Source organism: Trachypithecus francoisi, unplaced genomic scaffold (genome assembly GCF_009764315.1).
Source record: "Trachypithecus francoisi isolate TF-2019V2 unplaced genomic scaffold, Tfra_2.0 Lachesis_group3, whole genome shotgun sequence".
Taxonomy (NCBI): Eukaryota; Metazoa; Chordata; class Mammalia; order Primates; family Cercopithecidae; genus Trachypithecus; species Trachypithecus francoisi.
In genome coordinates this window covers 13587917-13610249 of record NW_022681468.1, presented here as the reverse complement: position 1 = coordinate 13610249, position 22333 = coordinate 13587917, and the positions used below count along the sequence as shown (strand labels likewise).

The 22333-nt window shown below is 39.7% G+C and overlaps 1 protein-coding gene across 6 annotated transcripts in view; it reads right to left on the bottom strand.

The window, feature by feature from the left end:
- BTBD7 (BTB domain containing 7) overlaps positions 1–22333 on the bottom strand; it is a 108219-nt gene that overhangs the window by 48651 nt on the left and 37235 nt on the right. For 5 of the 6 annotated variants that reach the window (XM_033191509.1, XM_033191511.1, XM_033191510.1 and 2 more), the window contains 2 exons: positions 14739–14926; positions 12606–13685 (listed from right to left, as the gene is read on the bottom strand). In XM_033191509.1, the coding sequence (XP_033047400.1) occupies positions 12606–13685; positions 14739–14820 (1162 nt within the window). In that variant the 5' untranslated portion in view covers positions 14821–14926. Of the gene's footprint in view, positions 1–6403; positions 7488–12605; positions 13686–14738; positions 14927–22333 lie in introns of those variants that run through there. The other variant, XM_033191514.1, reaches the window with a different exon arrangement.

Genomic DNA, 22333 nt, shown 5'->3' with positions numbered 1-22333 from the left:
TCTTGCCCTGTTGCCCAGGCTGGAGTGCAGCGGTGCAATCTCAGCTCACTACAACTTCTGCCTCCCGGGTTCAAGCGATTCTCCAGCCTCAGCCTCCCAAGTAGCTGGGATTACACGCATCCGCCACCACACCTGGCTAATTTTTGTATTTTTAGTAGAGATGGGGTTTCACGACGTTGGCCAGGCTGGTCTCGAACTACTGATCGCGTGATCTGGCTGCCTTGGCCTCCCCAAGTGTTGGAATTACAGGCGTGAGCCACTGAACCTGCTTGGTTTTAAGACAGAAACTTCAACTCTATCTCAACTCTGAGTTTGAAAAGCCAGGATATTTGTACAATGCAGAAGTTCTTCTTTCCTTCTGCCATTTTCCCTCTTTAGTCAGTATTGCCCTCCTCCCCAGTCCTCTTTTCCTTATACCAAATCACCTGTATCTTAGACTTCATTCATTTTGTATTCCTTGGGGATGGAAGGCACCACACCTGGCCTCAATTGATGTTAATTATTCTATTTTACTTTGAAAGTCATATATACATGGTGATATGTGCAAGGTGTAGTGAAGAACAAGTATCTCAATAATTCAAGACAAATGTGATGCCCTAAGTTTACAAAGTCTGCTATTTTGCCTTCTCCCTCCATCTTTCGAATTTTATTATCAGAGAAAAGGTTTTGCTTGCTGAGAAAGCTTCTAACTAAACTTTGTATAATTTTTGTTGTTGCTGTTGTTTGTTTCGAGACATGGTCTGGCTCTGTCGCCCAGGTTGGAGTGCAGTGGCATGATCTCAGCTCACTGAAACCTCTGCCTCCTGGGCTCAAGCTATCCTCCCACCTCAGCCTCCTGAGGAGCTGCGACTATAAGCATGTGCCACCACTCAGCTAATTTCTTTGTATTTTTTTTTAAGAGACATGGCTTTGCCATGTTGCCAGGCTTGTCTTGAACTCCTGAGCTCAAGCTATCCGCCCACCATGTCCTCCTGAGGAGCTGAGACTATAACCATGTGCCACCACACTCAGCTAATTTCTTTGTATTTTTTTTTTTTTAGAGATGTGGTCTTGCCATGTTGCCTGGCTTGTCTTGAACTCCTGAGCTCAAGCTATCCTTCCACCTTAGCCTCCTGAGGAGCTAAGACTATAAGCGTGTGCCACCACACTCAGCTAATTTCTTTGTATTTTTTTTTAAGAGACGTGGCTTTGCCACGTTGCCAGGCTTGTCTTGAACTCCTGAGCTCAAGCTATCCGCCCGCCGTGGCCTCCCAAGTGTTGGGATTACAAGCGTGCCAATTTTGCATTATTTTAAATAAAAAGAAATTTAGACATTTAATAGATTCTACTACAAACTAACAGTGCATATTTTAGAGATATCATTTCTTGTTATAGCTACAAGGTACCTGATATATATTTACATTTTAAAAGTCATATAACAAGCTATAAAAATTATTCATATACAATGTTTTATTTTGGTTTGGTTTTGAGACACAGTCTCTCGCTCTATCACCCAGGCTAGAGAGCAATAGCAGGATCTCAGCTCACTGTAATCTCCGCCTCCCCCCGTTCAAGCGATTCTCACGCCTCAGCCACCAGAGTAGCTGGGATTACAGATGCGCGCCACCATGCCTGGCTGATTTTTGTATTTTTAGTAGAGATGGGGTTTCACTATGTTGGTCAGGCTGGTCTCAAACTCCTGGTCTTAAGTGATCTGCCTGCTTCAGCCTCCGAAAGTGCTGGGATTATAGGCATGAGCCATTGCGCCAGGCCAATACAATGTCTTCTAAGTATACAAATAAGGATGAATAAACATTCCACTTTCAAAGACAAAGAAATAGTGGCAACTCCTTAAAATTTTCTTTTCTCTTAATAAACAGGACAAGTAAGAAATAAAAAGATATTTAATTTAGATTAAGAATTTCCAAGTTACCTTAACATTCTGAGTTATATAATTTCCCATAAATTTAACTCTCATTATTACTATAAATTTTTATTAATAAATTTTAGATACATAATTAGTTCCTTGATCTAAATTATAAATCAGTGCAGAATGAAAGACTGCCTCTGGATTAAACTTTTTTTGGCTTCAAAAGATGAACAGCATTAAACTGGCTTTTGAGGATTTTCTAAATTCAACTGATAATCTATTTTAAATCAATGAACCGACATGTAAACACTTAGTTGATGAGATAGGTTTTCTGACACTAAACTTAAACCGTGAATTAAATGGTAGAGAGTTATACCATTTAGACCATATCTAAACTTACTTTTATAAATAACACTTCATGTTTTGTTCCTATTCTGGGGTTAAGTGCTTTCATTTTGTTTGCAACTCCTAGGGATAAAATTTATTACAACCCCTGCTATCCCACTCCCCCACTTTTTTTTTTTAAAGAAAAGGTTACTCAGCTTTCAAAGGTATTAAAAATAATTCCAAACATGTAACTGACAGTGTACTAAGAACAAAGCAGCGTGCTAGGTTCTCAGGTTATTCAAAGATGACCAAGATTTTGATACACAACTTTGGGAGCATACAATACACCAAGTGATAGAGGAAATGAGACAGGTACCTAGGTAATCCCAAAACAAGTTAGAAGATGTAAAACCCTAAGAAAAAAAAGTGTTTTAGAAATTCTCAGGACATAGAAAATACTTTTAACCTGGAATGGCTAAGCAAAACAAGGAAAGTAAGCATGTGAGTTTGGTCTTAAAGGTTAGGGTAGGATTTGGACATTTAATGATCAAAACCAAAGATATCCCAGACAAATGAAAAGTGAGAGCAGAAGGTCAGATGTGAAGAGTTTGTAGTCTATATGAAAAATGATTTAAGTTTTAAAACAAAACATGCAATATTATATATATATATATATATATTTTTTTTTTTTTTTTTTTTTTTGAGATGGAGTCTCACTCTGTCGCCCAGGATGGAGTACAGTGGCGTGATCTCGCTCACTGCAAACTCCACTTCCCAGGTTCAAGTTATTCTCCTGCCTCAGCCTCCTGAGTAGCTGGGACTACAGGCGCCCGCTATCACGCCCGGCTAATTTTTGTATTTTTAGCAGAGACGCGGTTTCACCATATTGGCCATGGCTGGTCTCGATCTCCTGACCTTATGATTCACCCACCTCGGCCTTACAAAGTGCTGGGATTATAGCCATGAGCCACCATGCCCAGCTTATACTTTATATTTTTTAATTTTTAATTTTTAGTTTTTGAGACAGGGTCTCACTCTGTCCCCCAGGTTGCAGTGCAGTAGCACAGTCTTGGTTTACTGCAGACTCCACCTCGCGGGCTCAAGAGATCCTCCCACCTCAGCCTCCTGAGTAGCTAGGACTATGGGCATGTGCCACCACGCCCAGCTAATTTTTGTATTTTTTGTAGAGACAGGGTTTCACCATGTTGGCCAGGATGGTCTCAAACTTCTAGACTCATGCGATCCACCTGCCGCGGCCTCCCAAAGTGCTGCAACTACAGGCGTGAGCCATTGTGCCTGGCCTATTTTTATCTTTTTATTAAAAATTTTTTTGTGTGTAGAGACGGGGGTCTTACACTGTTGTCCAGGCTGATCTTGAACTCCCGGACTCAAGCAAGTCACTGGCCTCGGCCTCCCAAAGTGACAGGATTACAGGCATGAGACACTGTGCCTGGCTTACATATTATACTTCAGAACTGTACTCATAATTTTGAGTAATGTTTTTCAAATGTTATATTTTATTACGATTAGAGATATATAACAACTTCAGAGTCACTTGAACTGCCATTCATGAAACTGAGATTAATTCTTCATTTATGTTGCATGTTTGAAACCTGCATTTACTATTCTGATCTGTTGATAATGGTCTTTAGCTTGGCCCTATTCTTCTCTAGGAAGTCCATTCAGATAAATTTGCTGAAGAGGAAACAATTCTAGACAGAAGTAAAATAAACTGCCAACTTGACAGAACTGAGACAGAGGGAAGAGTGTCCATATGTAGACAGTGGACGCTGGGAAGAGGGAGAAATGGATGAGTGAGTGGGGACAGTAAGTCTTTGCTATTTTGCATTTGTTTCAAGTCACACACTCTTGGAAAGTGACCAAGTTGCTAAGGGGAAAAACGAGGTCATTGCTTTCAGTTGCTTCTCTGGTAGATTTTTAATTCAATAAAATATAATCACATCCATTATGACTAAAAATATGGGCAAATGCATTACAGAGTCCATTTTGGAACTAGAGTTATAAATAAATTTCATATTGTAAAGATTGAAAAATGCATTTGTGATCAAGATGAAAAAACAAAATCTGCAGTTTGAAGTCTACAGTAAAATGTCTTGCACTGGAAATACGCCTATAGATGTTGGTGCTAATTCTGGGGTATTTTGCTTTGAGGTCAACGGTATTTATGACAAGGATGGTTAAAGTTCATGAGTTAATCTACAGTTCTCCTAAACAATGAACTTTTCCTTAAAAAATTACCAATGAATGGTATACTCTTACTGTTCTCACATTTTCAGAGCTGTTTACCCAGTATATGCTAAGGTCATTATGAAAAGTCAAAGTGATCAAACAAATGGTCCTTCTTTGGAGACTCTTCCAATCTAGTCATCTCTTTTGGAATTTTAAATGCTAGTCTTTTAAATATAGGTACTGCTACCAATCAGGCTTCTTACGCTGCAATAGCAGAAAACAACTCTAGTTGGCTTAAAGAGAAAAGGAATTCATCTGAAAGGACACTGTTAATCCACAGTGTTGCTGGGAAAAGCTGGAGACCCAGCTCAGTAAACATGGAATAAGGAAGGCTGCAGAATGAGGACTCCACCACATAGAAGCCCAGTGAAGACCCTGAGTTGCCCTGGGACCCTGTCCACTAAAGCTCCTACCTTCTGTCCCTGGATAGTGAATGTCATCAATGGCACCACTGCCATGGCCTTCTCTCCTTTTCCACTAGATGTTGCTGCCCCACTCTGCTTCCAGAAAAAATTCTCTATAGTCCCTGCTTTTCTGTACCACTAACCCTGACCACAGAAGGCTAGAGAAGAAAGTATATGACCTTTAAGGCTTTTCTACTGGGAGTTGGGCTCTGCCTCCTATGAAGATCTACACAGTGAGACTAGGAAGAAGGTCCTAATGCTGGGCAGCCTGAAAAGTCAAATGACCAATATAGGAATGCTATCTCTTCAGGAAACAATGGCTGAAACAGTACTAAGGCCCTGTTCTCTGGCTAAGTGCTCTGAAGCAAAGTTTGAGTGAGCTACCCAGATCCCTGACCCCACAGCTTTAAACCTCCTGAGCCCACATGACCCCCCACCCAAGTCGGGGGTAATGATTTGTTGTTCAGCAACAAATCCGGCTCATAGCTGAGGCTCCTACAAGTTGATGTTTCAACCACTAGTCTTCTGTTTTGCTCCTAAGAGTAGGCCACAGCCTCCCACTCTCATCTCTGGAAATTGGGTCTCATATTTCTCCCTTCTCCTACCATGTCCAAATTCCTGGGCTACGGTCAGAAGAGCTGGTTACAGCTGAGTTACAGCTTCATGACTTCCAAACCTGGGGAAAGGCTAGTTAATAATCTCTGAGCCCCATCACATTCATAGGCTGACAAGATGACCAATGGAGGTAAGTAACAGCCCCCTGTACCTCAAAGATATGATAAAGTCTCCAGTTCTTTAGGATTGTGACCTTCTCTTGGTCTCTCTGGTTCTTATGGGCACTGATGTCGTATCTTTATTAATTTTGCGCCAGGTGTGGTGGCTCACGCCTGTAACACCAGCACTTTGGGAGGCTGAGGCGGGTGGATCACCTGAGGTCAGGAGTTTGAGACCAGCCTGGCCAACATAGCGGAACCCCGTCTCTACTAAAAATACAAAAAATTACCCAGGCATGGTGGTAGGCACCTGTAATCCCAGCTACTTGGGGGGCTGAGGCAGGAGAATCGCTTGAACCCAGGAGGCCGAGGTTGCAGTGAGCCAAGATTGGGCCATTGCACTCCAGCCTGGGTGACAGAGCGAGGCTGTCTCAAAAAAAAAAAAAAAAAAAAGAAAAAAAGAAAAAAAAAAGTTAAACTTGTAATCAAAGTAGCATATGCTCATCATTTAAAACGTCTGGTAGTAACACAATGCTAACCCTAAGCGCCCCCCGCCCCCCACCCCATCCTACATCCCTTCCGCTTTCAGTTCTGCTCCCCAGAGGTAACTACTCTCAATTCTTTAGCTCTTTCTTCTAGTATTTACCTCTCTATATTACTATTTTTATTAAATCAGTATTCAGTGTTTATAATTAAATAGTGCTTACAGCTGAGCCATGCTGTGTATTAAAATTATATATTCTTTCATATGTAAGATTAAATTTATCTTGGAAATATTCATTTCTTCTTTTTCCACTTGCTTCATTTTCTATGAACCTATTGCTAATTCTTCATAAATGCACTACAAGAGCCATAAAATCGCTTTGTCATTTGCTACTTAATGTTCAAACATTGAAAGTAATTGATTTCTTCCCAGACACCTCTTTCCTTGGAGCCTTTCACCCTCCCGGTCTGGGCTAGACTGAATGCCCACTAGACCTACTGGGTGGCTGGTGCCTGGGATCTCCCTTTGCTTCCTTTCCATGCTGGACTCCATTTTCTAGATCCTTCACTTCTTTGTTCTTGGTTTGCTTCGTCATTTGGTGGAATACGTTCCCAGCAGCTGCCTGAGTGGGGAAGCAGGGGAAATATCCCTACTCAGGCAGTTTTTTGAGGTATGACTGAAAAATGCCTTTATTTAGCCTTACACTTGATTGACTATTTGGCTAAATATAGGATTTTGTGTTTAAAATAATTTTCCATCAGCTTTTGGAAGGCACTACTTCACTGTATTGTGGTATTCAGTTGTTGCTACTGAAAATTTCAATACCATCTGATTCCTATTTCTTTGCATGGAACCTAATTTTTCTCCTCCCTGCAACATTTTAAAATTGTCTCTTTTTCCCTAGTGTTCTGAAAAAGAAACTTTTAATATAGAAATTCCTTTAGTTTTGGAAATATTTCTTATATTACTCCTTAGATACTGTCTTCTCTTCACTTTTCTCTGGTATATATATATATCTAAAGCCACTATTTGTTAGATATTAGACCCTGGATGAATACTCTAATTTTCTTATTTGTCTTCACTCATCTCTTCACTATTATTTACTTTCTAGATTTCCTCAACTGTACCTTTCAATGCTTCCGTTGTATCTTTCATTTCTGCTATCTTATTTTGAAGAGCTCCTGTTTTTACTGTAATAGCATCCTGCTTATGTCTCACTGATTCCATAAAAAGTTCTTTTATATAAGGATATTTTGATTCTACTGAAGTTTTTCTTCTGCTCCCTTCATTGTCTGTTTTCTCCAGGACTTTGTTCTTTTTGCTCTGATCTCTGTCTCAATTTGGAAGCTTTCCTCAAATGTCCAGTTATCCTTGGATGGGTTTTCATATGTAAGACTGAGGCAGTAAACAGCTGTTTGAAAGCTCTGCTGCACAGGCAGGCCTGCTGACTGTAGTCTCCTCTGTAAAACAAATGGAAGGCAAGCTGGCTTTTTCATTGTATAACCCCTGAGTGTAATTTCATTGTGGAAACCCAAAACATCAGTATCTGTAAGTATATATACTTTTGAGCTGTTCACCATTTCCAGGACTCCAGTTTCGTCTTGTATTTGCCTGGCTGGTATTACAGCAGGGGTTAAGGAAGTAGGTGATTTCACCATAGGGTTTCATATAATTATAGATTTCAATCCTGTGCCGCATCCCAACCCTCCTCTGTAGCTATTTTTGATTTGGAATCTAATTTCTTTAGAAAATTCAGAAAATTTTAGAAAATCTCAGGTCTCCTGTGTTTTGTTGTGGGGGCAGTTGCAAGTGATAGTAATGCAAGAACAGACAAATGGACCACTGGGACAAAATGGAGACTGAGTACTGATGCATGAATACAATCCATGCATACAGAGCAGCTTTAAGAGTGGCACAAATCAGGAAGGGAAATGGATTTTTTCATACGGAATACTTGGTTCACTATATGGAGAAGAACAAAACCACATCCTTTTCTAATACCATATATAAAGATGAATTCCAGGGTTGGGGAGAGGGTCTGATTACTCAGTTTTCAGACTTATAATCAACTCTTTTTAGTTCTATGCTATGCATATCCCTTCTTTCCAGAGTACTTAGTTCCACCTGGCCTGAGCCATGCCAGCGCTCTAACAGGTGAACTGCCTTCCTTCTCCTCAGTAGCCCCCTTTACAGCATCTAATTACAGGCTGCTCCTCTGTTAAGCCAGTAATCAAGTCTCTATCTGCTTTCCATTTTCCAAAATTTCAGCATCTTCTTCCCCATTGTTGTTTTCTTCTTAGGTATCTTTGTCTCTTTGTCCTTGAGAGTTTATATTTGTTTTATTCCTTCACTATAATAATAGCGCTTTGAAGGAAATAAAATTAAACATATTCAATTTGTTATGTTTAAATGAAAATCAAGTGAAGTTAAATCTAGTCCTAAATGCCAGGCCTGTAAGTTGAGGCCCTGTTATCTACTTGAGATTGCCTACTGCCTGATCCTCCCTACTGATACAAAACACAATCTCTTTGTAGACCAAGAACCCCAACCTGCCCGGCTTTTTTTTTTTTTTGAGACAGAGTCTCATTCAGTTGCCCAGGCTTGGAGTGCAGTGGCCTGATCTCGACTTACTGCAACCTCCACCTCCTAGGTTTAAGCAATTATTGTGTCTCAGCCTCCCTAGTAGCTGGGATTACAGGTACGCACCACCACGCCCAGCTAATTTTTGTAGTTTTTAGTAGAGACAGGGTTTCACCATATTGGCCAGGCTGGTCTCAAACTCCTGACTTCAGGTGATCTGCCTGCCTTGGCCTCCCAAAGTGCTGGAATTACAGGTGCTTGAACCACTGCACCTGGCCCCAAGAATCCTTTCTTTACCCACTTGCCAAACCACTCTAGCAGTCTGCCTATACTGCCTTTTTATTTTACTTTTGAGATGCAGTCTCACTCTGTCGCCCAGGTTGGAGTTCAGTGGTGCAATCTCAGCTCACTGCAAGCTCCGCCTCCTGAGTTCACACCATTCTCCTGCCTCAGCCTCCCAAGTAGCTGGGACTACAGGCACCTGCCATCATGCCTGGCTAATTTTTTGCATTTGTAGTAGAGATGGGGGTTTCACCTTGTTAGCCAGGATAGTCTCGATCTCCTGACCTTGTGATCTGCCTGCCTCGGCCTCCCAAAGTGCTGGGGTTACAGGCGTGAGCCATTGTACTCAGCCTTTTTTTTTTTTTTAAGACCAAGTCTCACTCTATCACCCGGGCTGGAGTGGAGTGATGCAATCTTGGCTCACTGCCACCTTCCCCTCCTGGTTCAAGAAATTCTAGTGCCTCAGCCTCCTGAGTAGCTGGGATTACAGGTGTGTGCCACCACACCCAGCTAATTTTTTTGTATTTTTATTATTATTTTTTTGAGATGGAGACTCACTCTGTCACCCAGGTGGGAGTGCAGTGGTGCAATCTCAGCTCACTGCAACCTCCATCTCCTGGGTTCAAATGATTCTCCTGCCTCAGCCTCCCGAGTAGCCGGGACTAGAAGTGTGTAGCACCATGCCTGGCTAATTTTTGTATTTTTTGGTAGAGATGGGGTTTCACCATGTTGGTCAAGCTGGTCTTAAACTCCTGGCTTCAAGTGATCCATCCACCTTGGCCTCCCAAAGTGCTGGGATTACAAGCATGAGCCCCTATGCCAGGCCAATTTTTTTTTTTTTTTTTTTTTTTTTTGTAGAGACGAGGTCTCACTATATTGCCCAAACTGGTTTTGAACTCCTGGGTTCAAGTGATCCTCCTGCCTCAGCCTCCAAAAGTGCTGGGATTACAGGTGTGAGCCACCACACCTGGCCTAGTAAAATTATTTTTTAAACTTAAAGTTATTTTAGAAAAAAACTATGTGGGAGTGAGAGACATATGTTGTGGTGATTATTATAGTTTAGCAGCTAACATTTACTGAATGTTTACTACGTAACAGGTGCTATTCAGATCATTTAACATATATTATTTCCTTTAATCATCATAGCTTAGAGGGTTTACTATCCTCATTTTACAAACGAGAAAAGAGGGGCTTAGGCTATGTGACTTGGTTAAGGGTCAAACGAAGACACAGTAGAGAAGAACTGAAACCCAGTCTGTCTGGTTCTAGAACCTGAACTCTTGAGCTTTATGGTATAAAATCCTACCTCAAGTGACCTAATATTCTTCTTCCTATGGAAATGAGGTAAAAATTATGTTAAAGTTATAGTCTTTTATAAACCTTAATATGAATGTTTCATGGGTATGGGGGAAAGATATGCCCTACATGGGTTACAAAAAACAAAACAAAAATAACTCAAATTCTATTTTGAGTAACAAAGGGAAAAAGAAGAGCATGTATATCCACATTTAAGGGAATATTTATACACAAGATTTTTTTTTGCTTGTTTTAAGTAACAAGATTAGGTAATGCAAAAAGTATTATTTTATGTCTTTAAATACACTGGATAAAATATAACTTTTAGCTAAACACTAAAAAAAAAAAGAAATTAACTCAAGATAAACTCTAGATAAACAATCAAGTATTACCAAAGATCTCAGACTTGGCTGACAATTTTACTTTGCATCTAAAACTTTAAAAAAATCTGCAAGGTGCGGTGACTCACGCCTGTAATCCCAGCACTTTGGGAGGCTGAGGCGAGTGGATCACCTGTGGTTAGGAGTTTGAGACCAGCCTGGTCAATACAGTAAAACCCTGTCTCTACTAAAAATACAGAAATTAGCTGGGCATGGTGGCAGGAGCCTGTAATCCCAGCTACTCACAAGGCTGAGGCAGGATAATCACTTGAACCCAGGAAGCGGAGGTTGCAGTGAGCCGAAATTGCGCCATTGCACTTCAGCCTGGGTGACAAGAGCAAGACTCCGTCTTTAAAAACAAACAAACAAAACTTAAAAAACATATATTAAAGAATGTTTTCTCATACAAAGTATATACAATTCTGTTTCTTATTAAAAGCCATCAAAAATAAAAATATTTTCAGAAAATATAGATTATTATATCTCTTTGGTAATATAGCAAACTTCAAATTTTTCTGTAGAAGCATTTTCTGACAAATTTGGTTTTACAGAAAAAAACAGCAGCTTAAACTGCTACTCTATTTTTGATAACATATTTTTCCTACAGTTTGACATCTAAATAGTCTATGACTGATATAATTCTTACTCTAAACTAATAAAATGTTTTAATGACATTTTGATTGTCATAATAAAATAAAACATCTATTATAAAAGGATTATGGTAAAGTAAGGTTTTAAAAGATTCTTTATGTAAAAGAAATCTCAGCATTTTCCCACTCATTGTTTATTCAATGTCTTCTTCTATATAACTTCCCATTTTATTACTAAGATTTTTAAAAAATAGAGCTGAATTCTCACTATGTAGCCCAGAATAGAGTGCAGTAGCTGTTCACAGGTATGATCTCAGCTCATTGCAGCCCTGAACTCCTGACCTCAAGTGATCTTCCTGCCTCAGCCTCCCAAGTAGATGGAACTACAACCACATACCACTGAGACTGGCTTAATGTTGTTATTTAACTGGGGCTATTTTTCAATTTCTCAAAGCCCTATTGATAGGCTGACTTAAACATATAATACATATTATTTTCAAGTTCAGTATTTAGCTTTCCTTATTTAAATTTATGTCTCTTACTGAGACCATTAATATTCTCTTCTAACTGGCAACTTCTAACGTTCTTTTAGCTAATATGCATTAGCTAAATTAAAAATCTCAAGCAGTCTCCTGTCACATAGCATATTTTCTTTTAATATATGGTCACAGAAAGCTAAGAATGCACTGTCAAAACAGCAAACTGCCTTTGCTCTCCTACAAAAGGTCTCTCTCCAGCTCTGAAATGTTAAGATTCTAACATTTACCAACAGATATATACATCTTTTAATATAACTTTCATGAATTTGTTTGCCTATAACATAAAAAATGTGCTGTCCTAATTTTAAAATTTTTCAGTTTAAATTAAATGAAGAAGGCACACGAATCTAGTGCTAACTGTGTTTTACATGCTGTAGGCTGTGGCTTGATGTACAAGTTGAATCTAAAAATAAGATAAGGAATATTTTAAAATTTAAATCAGAAGCCCTGCCCAATTCTGATTCAACTAAATTCGTATCTAAATGTGACTATCTTCATTTCTGTAACGAACTTTTATTCTTATCCAAACATTTAAACATCAACAAGGTACTGAACATAAATATGAGATTCAAAATGTGGGAAACTGGGCTCTTTCAAAGCTCGGCTGGAGAGGGTGTAGGTTGGTAATTATATATTCCCATACCTATCATCTTACATTAGGGAAGAAAGAACCTCAAGTCTCATTTAATGCTCTTAAATCACTAGTATTGAATGCTTGATTTTAATAGTAAATAAAGAACCACATTAATACTGACCCTCAATCTGTCTCAGATGTCACAAATGAAGGTTCAACAAAAACTGACCCTGTAACATCCCAAACACTGAAATCATAGAATATACTAGTTGTGTTTTCAATTTGGAAGATCAATACATAATTCTAGAAATCAGAATTAAAAACCAGAACTTCATACCTTGTGCAAGCATGTTAAATTCCAAGAACAGTGCTATGTGGTAAAGTTCCATGGCTTCTTCTGCCCTGGTCATGTTTGGCTTCCCTGCGACGAGAGCCTGAACTTCACTGAGACTCCCCACAGAGGGGCTACAGTGCAAAACAGAGAGGTCCACCACGTCGGTATACATACAGTGTAATATCACTTTTGCATATTTTTTTGGTATAATGGACTCATCTAATATAATTCTTGTGGGAGTCCTCAAAGTTCGGTCTGTGATTTCTTCACCAGTTCGTATCCTCCTTTGTAATAAATTTCGAAAAAATGGGGACCGTGCAGAAATAACAGCCTTGTGGGCTTTGAGCTCTTCATCTAAACAGTTTTGATTTCCACCAAAAGCTTCAACCAGTTCCGAGTCTGAAGAAAAACTAAGGACGACATCATAATAACACATGTAATCAAAGAGTCCACGCATATCTACATCAAGGGAATTTGGTGTTCCAAATTCTTCACTAAGCTGAACAAGGATATCGACATTTTGAAACCTTGAGTCCTCCATTCCAAACTCTCCTGTATAAAGGTAGTGTAACAAAGCAGAAAACATGGGCATATCAATACCAGCTGTATTGATGTCCATTATTATCTCTGCCCCATACTCAGGTGAGGAAGAAAGCAGTGTTTTAAAAAATGGACACCTTGCTGCCAAAATGGCACGATGAACAGGAAAACAAGTTTCTTGAAATATTAAGTCTACATCAGTACAATACTTGTACTCATAAAGATCAGCCATATCTTTCTGCAATGTCCGGGCTTCTGGTCTAGCCAAACTGGCTTGTAGAGAAAGCTCCTTTAATGCTGACGTTCCCTCATATTCCTCCACTAATGCATTGACATCTCTAACATCCCACCCAGAGAGGAGTTCTCGCATCTGCTTGGCATGATCGGCAGACCTATTAGATTTCCGACGCTTAATAAACTTCTTTTTGAGGGTGGCAAGGCCAGAGGTTCTCTTTTTTTTGTCTTGTGGTTTCTCATGGCCATGGTCAAGGCTATACAATTTTGATTCGCAACCATAGCCTTGCTGAGAATAGGATGATGTCCCTAAGAAGAAAATTAAACAAATAAAAATTTGTTTCTTTTTTCTTAACATTCATTTTCAACGTTTACTTTAACATTTTTCATGCTGAAAAACTCTGTAAGCAGACATTACTGAATGACTCAAAATTGCATTTGTTTTTTATAAAGGAAGATAAAAAGTTCAAATAACTCATTTTAGTTTTCAGTTTAATTCAATTTCACTTTTAGAGATGGAGTCTCACTCTGTTGCCCAAGCTGGAGTGCAGTGGCGAGATCATAGCTCACTGCAGCCTCAAACTCTTGGGCTCAAGGGATTCTCCCCACCCTCAGCTTCCCAAGATGCTGGGAGTATAGGCGCATGCCACCATGCCTGGCTAATTTAAAAAAAAATTTTTTTTTTTTTGGTAGAGATAGGGTCTCACTAATGTTGCCCAGGCTGGTCTTGAACTCCTGTCCCTGGTCTCATGCAATCTTCCTGCCTTGGCCTCCTAAAGTGCTGGGATTACAGGTGTGAGCCATCGTGACTGGCCTACATTTTTTATATTAAATAAGAAATAGGGACAAACAGGGCAAATTAGTCTAAATTTTTTTAGAAACAGTCTTTCGTTCCCTGGCCATCAAAGGACATTTGTCATAGATCTTAATCATGGGTTTTTTAGGAATGAAAAGTAGGCAGAGTTGTAAATTAAGAATATTACTTGTATATAATTGTAAAATGTTTCTTCTTCTTAATTACACAAGTCTGCATTTGTATGGGCAAAATAAAAGAAACGGGACACAGGAAATACAGGACACAGGAAATACGTACTTCACTCTTTTCACACCAATGGAGATGGCTAGTTTGCCTAGGGTAATTGGCAATTATGGTTAAAACACAGAAAAGCTCAACTGTGCTACAAGCAGTTTGTTTAAGATAAGCCAGATTTAAGATTTACATTTGTTGGGGAAAAAAATCTAGATGCTGCAGAATTATTATAATAACTACAGCTCACTTCTTTTGTCATCTACAGAGACTACCGAAAACACAATTCTATTATAGTCACAAAAGAAAATGAAGTTAGAAAAACTGTAAGTTACCTATAAAAGTCTGTTGGGCCTGTGAATTTCCCCCTACCCTCGGGGAACATGAATGAGGATAATTAGATGCATTAGCACCCATTTTCTTCAGTCACTCAGGCATTCCGTCTGCGGGTTCTTCAGAGTATAATCCCAGAGGCCTTTATGAACCTTCAACCCTGGATCCAGCAGCCTCTTTTCATCCATTTCTTGATATGAAACAAAAATAATTTAATTCATTTTTTCAAGTGTATCTCAGATCACACAGTTTTTTAAAAAAACTACTGAAAACTGCTTTCATTCACAAATAACAACACGTTGTCAAATTCACATGTCAAATTTTCATAAAATGTAAATCTTTCAGCTTGAATTATGAATCTGTGTTAGCTGCAATTTGAGCCATAAAATGTACCAATTATATACTTTCTAAATCAGTAAAAAGTAACATATCAGGCCAATTTACATATATAGTTACAGGAAGAGTATTTGAAAACACAGGGAAAAGTATTTGGACTGCAAATAAATGTTTTAATTTTTGCTTTAAATCCTTAGAGGCAACCACCATTCATTATTATCTAACATTGTAAGCAACTTACAAACATTTAAGAGGTCAATACTGGTACTGCACATACAAAGAACACATAATTGATTAGTTTGTTGTTTTTCTGCCTTAAAGTTGCTAAAAAATCAATCTTTAATCTGTATAATTAGGCATTTTACTAAAAGAGGTGGGAGGAAAGGTGGACAATTAAAGCCAAATATATGTAAGCTACTTGTTCTATGGTAATTTTGAAAGAAGTTATTATACACATGGCAAGAGACACAAAACAAAAAATTTTATCTATTCGCCCCATAAAGCCTTGAAACAAAAATTCTGCTTTCTATTATCTGATACGATGATTTAAATGGACAGGACAGTAACAATAAGAGGTAATTCTAACAATTATAGATTAAATTCTGAACATGGAAACTTAACTCTCAGAGCTGCCAGCAAGAGATATACGCAAAAAAAATCTAAGAGAGAACAAGATTAATGGAAATACTTCTAAATCTTTACACCATCTGGATACATAAAATCTATCTGACTAAATGGGGTAATGGGTTTAAGAAGGGAAAACGGGCTGGGCGCGGTGGCTCAAGCCTGTAATCCCAGCACTTTGGGAAGCCCAGACGGGCGGATCACGAGGTCAGGAGATCAAGACCATCCTGGCTAACACGGTGAAACCCCGTCTCTACTAAAAAATACAAAAAACTAGCCGGGCGAGGTGGCGGGCGCCTGTAGTCCCAGCTATTCGGGAGGCTGAGGCAGGAGAATGGCGTGAACCCAGGAGGTGGAGCTTGCAGTGAGCTGAGATCTGGCCACTGCACTCCAGCCTGGGCGACAGAGTGAGACTCCGTCTCAAAAAAAAAAAAAAAAAAAAAAGAGGGGAAAACATCATTTAAATCTATTATTGGAATTGTTAAGAAACCAGTAGGCAGTTAACCTAGCCTTATAATGAAGAATGAAGTGTTTTAACAAATACAGTGAAAAACACATACACAAATTATCACAAAAGCTCTGCTAGAAACAGAACTGAGTCAAGATGCTTGGAATTTATTTTCATCTCTGTTAGTGATACAGCATAACCTTATGAATTCATGTTTAAAAATATTGCTAACATTTGTGTTTTCCTACAATCTTTTACAGACTATATTTATATGAAAATTAATTAATTAATTATTTCGATGGAGTCTTGCTCTGGTGCCCAGGCTGGAGTGCAGTGGTGCAATCTTGGCTCACTTTAAGTTCCAGTCTCCTGGGTTCAAACAATTCTCCTGCCTCAGCCTCCTGAGTAGCTGGGACTAGAGGTGAGTGCCACCACGCCTGGCTAATATTTGTATTTTTAGTAAAGATGGGTTTTCACCATGTTGGCCAGGCTGGTCTTGAACTCCTGGTCTCAAGCGATCCGCCCTCCTTGGCCTCCTATAATCCCTGCTGGGATGATAGGGGTGAGCCATTGTACCAGCCATGAAAATTTACTTTATCTAAGCATATAATTACTACTTACAGCGTTCAGGATAAGACTGGGAAACTTACTAACTAGATACAGATATTATGAAAAGTAGCAGTAACTCTAATCAAATCATACATAAGCAAATTTCCTATTTGAAACTTATCTGCCTACCTATGAGAACAGTGCCATTAGACATTAGACTTTACTTCAGTGAATACTACTGGAAGTATGAAAGGCTGTGGGCGGCCAGACACATACACAGTGCATTCTGTAAGAACTACACAACAAGGATTCTAAAGGGTTTAATATATGGTCTGCCCTTTGTATTCCATGGGTTCTGCATCCATAATTCAACCAACTGTAGATTGAAAACACTTGGGGAACAAAAAAAGAATTGTTGCAGCTGTACTGAAAATGTACAGACTTTTTTTTCTTAACACCCTAAGCAAAACAGCATAACAACTGCTTACAAAGCATTTACTTTATATTAGGCATTATACGTAATCTACAGATAAAGTTAACCAGAGGATGTGCATAGGTTATACGCAAATAGTACACCATTTTATATGGTCCTGGAGATTTCGGTGTCTGCAGAAGTCTTGGAATCAATTCCCCACCAATCCTGAGGGACAACTGTACTATTTTGCAAATATTGCAGAGATAGTGCCACTGCACTCCAGTTTGCGCGACAGAGCTTAACTTCATCTCAAAAAAAAGTTAAAAAATGTAATTCTTCCAGCAAAGTTCAACTAAAAATAGATAAGTAACCAATCAAACCTTTGAAAAAGTTTGATGTGGCTGGGCATGGTGGCTCACACCTGTAATACCAGTACTTTGGGAGGCTGAGGCAGGTGGATCACCTGAGGTCAGGAGTTTGAGACCAGCCTGGTCAATACAGTAAAACCCTGTCTCTACTAAAAATACAAAAAAATTAGCTGGGTGTGGTGGCACATGCCTGTAATCCCAGCTACTCGGGAGGCTGAGGAGGAAGAGTTGCTTGAACCTGGGAGGTGGAGGTTGCAGAGAGCCGAGATTGCGCCACTGCACTCCAGCCTGGGCAACAAGAGCGACACACCATCCAAAAACAAAAAAAAGAAAGAAAGAAAGAGAAAAAAATTTAGTTACATCCAGTTTTCAATTCCTAAATACTAGAAATGTAGGAAAAGCTGCTTTTTTGTATAATTCATTTTGAATGTTGTCAATTTTTGCAAAACAGGAATTTTGCAATTTGGAATTTATTCTCATCTCTGTTAGTGACACAGCATAACCTTATGAATTCATGTTTAAAAATATCGCTAACATCTGTGTTTTCCTATAATCTTTTATAGACTATATTTATATGGAAATTAATTAATTATTTAGACAGAGTCTCGCTGTGGCGCCCAGGCTGGAGTGCAGCAGTGCAATCTCCGCTCACTTTAACCTCCGTCTCCCGGGTTCAAGCGATTCTCCTGCCTCAGTCTCCTGAGTAGCTGGGACTAGAAGCGAGTGCCACCATGCCTGGCTAATATTTGTATTTTTACTAGAGATGGGTTTTCACCATGCTGGCCAGGCTGGTCTTGAACCCCTGGTCAAGACCAGGAGTCTTGCAAAACAGGAACTAAAATTACCTGCATTAATTCCACTTCAAACTTAAAAACCAGTTAAATCTAATAAATCTTAGTTTTAAAGCTGAGCTCCACAGAAGCTTCAAGATCTTATCAGGCTTTTACAGAGGTTCTTTCAAAGAAAATAACGGACTGGAGGCCAAGTTTGTGGCCTCATTTAAGGTCAAACCCTAATCTCACTAAGGGTGTAAACATTTAAAACAAAAAACAGCACAAACAATCCTTTCTCAAAAAAGTTTAAAATATATTAACAAAAATCCAGAATAAAACTATCATGTAAAATAAAAAGCCTTTACCAAAATGAGGGGGTGGGGAGAGACTTTTAAGATGAGTTTGGAATCCGAGTGTAATGGGGGATGGTGAAAATCACATTGAAGTGTTTCTAAAGGTAAGACGGCGGCACGGTGTCACTTCTATGGCTAGGCCTCTTCTCACCTTCAAGTTCCATTATTATTTCTCTTTTTTGTTTGTTTTGCTTATTTCTATTGACTGGGTAAATTCAGTAACATAGCACAGAGTATGCTTATGGCACAAAACAAGGAAGAACAGAGCTTTGCCTCCGGATGAAGAAAAATCAGAAGCATCTTGAGAAGCAGACAAGAATTTACTACTCTTACTTTAACATGTACATGCATGCACACACATATGGAATTATTTTCATCTGAGAATCTTGTACTGTTTGTAGAGACTCAAGATGCTACACGCCGAGCATCCCTAATCAGAAAATCCCAAATCTGAAATGCTACAAAATCCAAGACTTTTCAAGTGCTGACAAGATGCCACAAGTGGAAAATTCTGGAGCTGTCTTTTTTGCTTTTTGATGGTTCAATGTACATAAACTTTGTTTCATGCACTATACTAAAAATACTGTATAAAATTACCTTCAGGCTATGTGTATAAAGTGTGTATGAAACATAAATGAATTTTGTGTTTAGACTTGGGTACCCCACCAAGCTATCTCATTATGTAGACACAAATATTCCAAAATTGGAAAAAACCCCAAACCTGAAACACTTCTGGTTCCAAGCATTTCAGATAAGGAATATTTGATGCGTATTACAATGGTTTAATCCTTAAACCATGTCAAAAATCCCTTTTTTAAAAAAAAAGCTCTGGTAAGGGAAGAACACCAAGAAAAAAGAAAACAAAATTTAAAAAGCTCTAATGATGAGCAAAATTAGATATTCTAAAGCAATTATACAAGAGCTTATGACATCAACGGCCCCACTGGAGAAACAAGAACAAGTTGCAAACACTAGGAAAGTCAGAGGCTGAGCTAAGGATGTTTGGCCATTTGTTGCTACAATAAGCAGTAGTAGTTGCTGGGACAGCTGGGGTTTCACGAACTTAGGTGGCCTGAAATACAAGTGTCTTTGGGATTTAGGGAAAATCTCTTCCTGTTAGCTCCTGGTTAATGGAAACTCCCTTCAGGATGAACTGATTGGGGGACATCCATATATTCTACTGGAGCTCTATCTACTCAAATAAACACAGACCTTGGAAGGGAAGGGAAGTGGAGGAGGCAGATTTCCTGGATGAGATGTAACTCTTGAGTTTATCCTGTGTCCCCCCAGTTCCAGAGCCTGATGGGTAACCCTGACTATAGTTCTAGTACTGCAGCAATATTTCTTCTAAAAATTCTCAAAATTAATTCAGGGATTAATGTCACTACTTCTCAGGTAACCAAAATCCTATGTCAAACGGTGCTATTACGTTATTTATTTCGTACTAAACCATCACTTGTAGATGTTGGAAATGAGAACTTGTCTCAGTCTAATCTCTCCAGCGATGTGTTCTCTCCAGGCAAACCTGGTCTCTCTTCTACAGACATCCAATCTTTGTATGATATAAAGGAGAGAGGAACAAGGAGAGGAGAGAAGGGAGGAGGAGGTCTACAGGACTTGGAGAGGCCCAGAAGATGCAAATGACTGATGAATCCTTTTTGTAGAATCACCATTCTGGGGGACTCCCTCTTAATAGCACATGATCAATCCCAATCAGATGATGCTGACTGTCTTAAACTAAAATAAGCTCCAGTGTTCATGGCAGACAGAACTGTGGGGTGGGGGCGGGGAATCATGTTGAATACAAGAGAGACTAAACAACCCATGAGACATTTTTTAAAAAAGAGAAGTCAACTTTCTCCTCCCTAACCCACCCCTGCACTCCAGCCCCAGAAAGAAAGCCTTAGGCCAGCATTTTCCAAAGAGCTTTCCCAAAGTTTAGAAAATATAGGATTAAACAAAGCCAATAGGTTTCTTTACTTCAGGACATTTGAGCACCTTTAGAGTGCTGAGGTTCATTGTAAAGAGGGAGTACTCAGCATGATCTACAGAAGTCCTGCTGCACCCACAGGGCACAAAGGAATGAACTTGCATAATACACTCAGGAAAATGCTGATCTTTGCCACAGAAACACTTTTTACTGCTTCATGTAATAGAAAGAACTGTGGGAGTGTTAAAGTATCTAGGATTTGGTTATCTCTGTGTCATTAATTTACCATGTATGTAGGACACGTCACATGTAATCTCTATGGGCCTCAGTTCCTGTATCTGTAAAATAATAACGTTGAAACAGAGATCCAAAAATTTAATGAAGTTGTACGGTTTATTAATTTAGGAAATATGGATGGGGAAGGAAGTTCGTTCTTTCTTCACTTTTTTTTGAGATGGACTCTTGCTCTGTTGCCTAGGCTGGAGTGCAGTGGCGTGATCTCAGCTCACGCCTCCTGGGTTCAAGTGATTTTCCTGCCCCAGCCTCCCGAGTAGCTGGGATTACAGGCATGTGCCACCATGCCCAGCTAATTTTTGTATTTTTAGTAGAGATGGGGTTTCACCATGTTGGTTAGGCTGGTCTCAAACTCCTGACCTTGTGATCTACCCGCCTCAGCCTCCCAAAGTGCTGGGATTACAGGCGTGAGCCACCATGCCCAGCCCTTTTTTTTTGAGACATGGTCTTGCTGTGCTGCCCAGGCAGGACTGCACAGCTCACTGCAACCTCCACCTCCCAGGCTCAACCAATCCTCCTACCTCAGCCTCCTAAGTACCTGGAACTACAGGCGTGTGCCATCATGCCCAGTTAATTTTGTGTGTGTGTGTGTGTGTGTGTGTGTGTATATATACACACACATACATATTATATGTATATATATTTTTTAGTAGAGATAGGGTTTCGCCATGTTGCTCAAACTGGTCTCGAACTCCTGAGCTCAAGTGATCTGCCCATCTTGGCTTCCTGAAGTACTGGGATTACAGGTGTGAGCCACCATGCACAACACTGGAAGGTATTTCTGTACTAAATGTTAATCTACAGAGGGGGAAAAAAAAGGCACCTGAATTTCTCATTTTAAACATATTTCCCTTTCAGTCTGACTTTAGGCACAGGATAGGAATGTGGGGCAAATGTGAATATAAATAACAATTAATGGCCTGGCTCAGTGGCTCACGTCTATATTACGTCTATATTCCCAGTGCTTTGGGAGACTGAGGCAGGAAGATTGCTTGAGGTCAGGAGTTAGATACCAACCTGGGCAACATTGTGAGACTGTCTTTACAAAAAAATTTTTTTTTTTTTTTTTTTGTTCTTTTTTTTTTGAGACAGAGTCTCGCTCTGTCGCCCAGGCTGGAGTGCAGTGGCCGGATCTCAGCTCACTGCAAGCTCCGTCTCCCGGGTTTACGCCATTCTCCTGCCTCAGCCTCCCGAGTAGCTGGGACTACAGGCGCCCGCCACGTCGCCTGGCTAGTTTTTTTTTTTTTTTTTTTTGTATTTTTTAGTAGAGACGGGGTTTCACCAGGTTAGCCGGGATGGTCTCGATCTCCTGACCTCGTGATCCGCCCGCCTCGGCCTCCCAAAGTGCTGGGATTACAGGCTTGAGCCACCGCGCCCGGCCTTTTTTTTTTTTTTTTTTGTGAGACGGAATTTCATTCTTGTTCCCCAGGCTGGAGTGCAATAGCGCAATCTCAGTTCACTGCAACTTCCACCTCCTGGGTTCAAGCGATTCTCCTGCCTCAGCTCC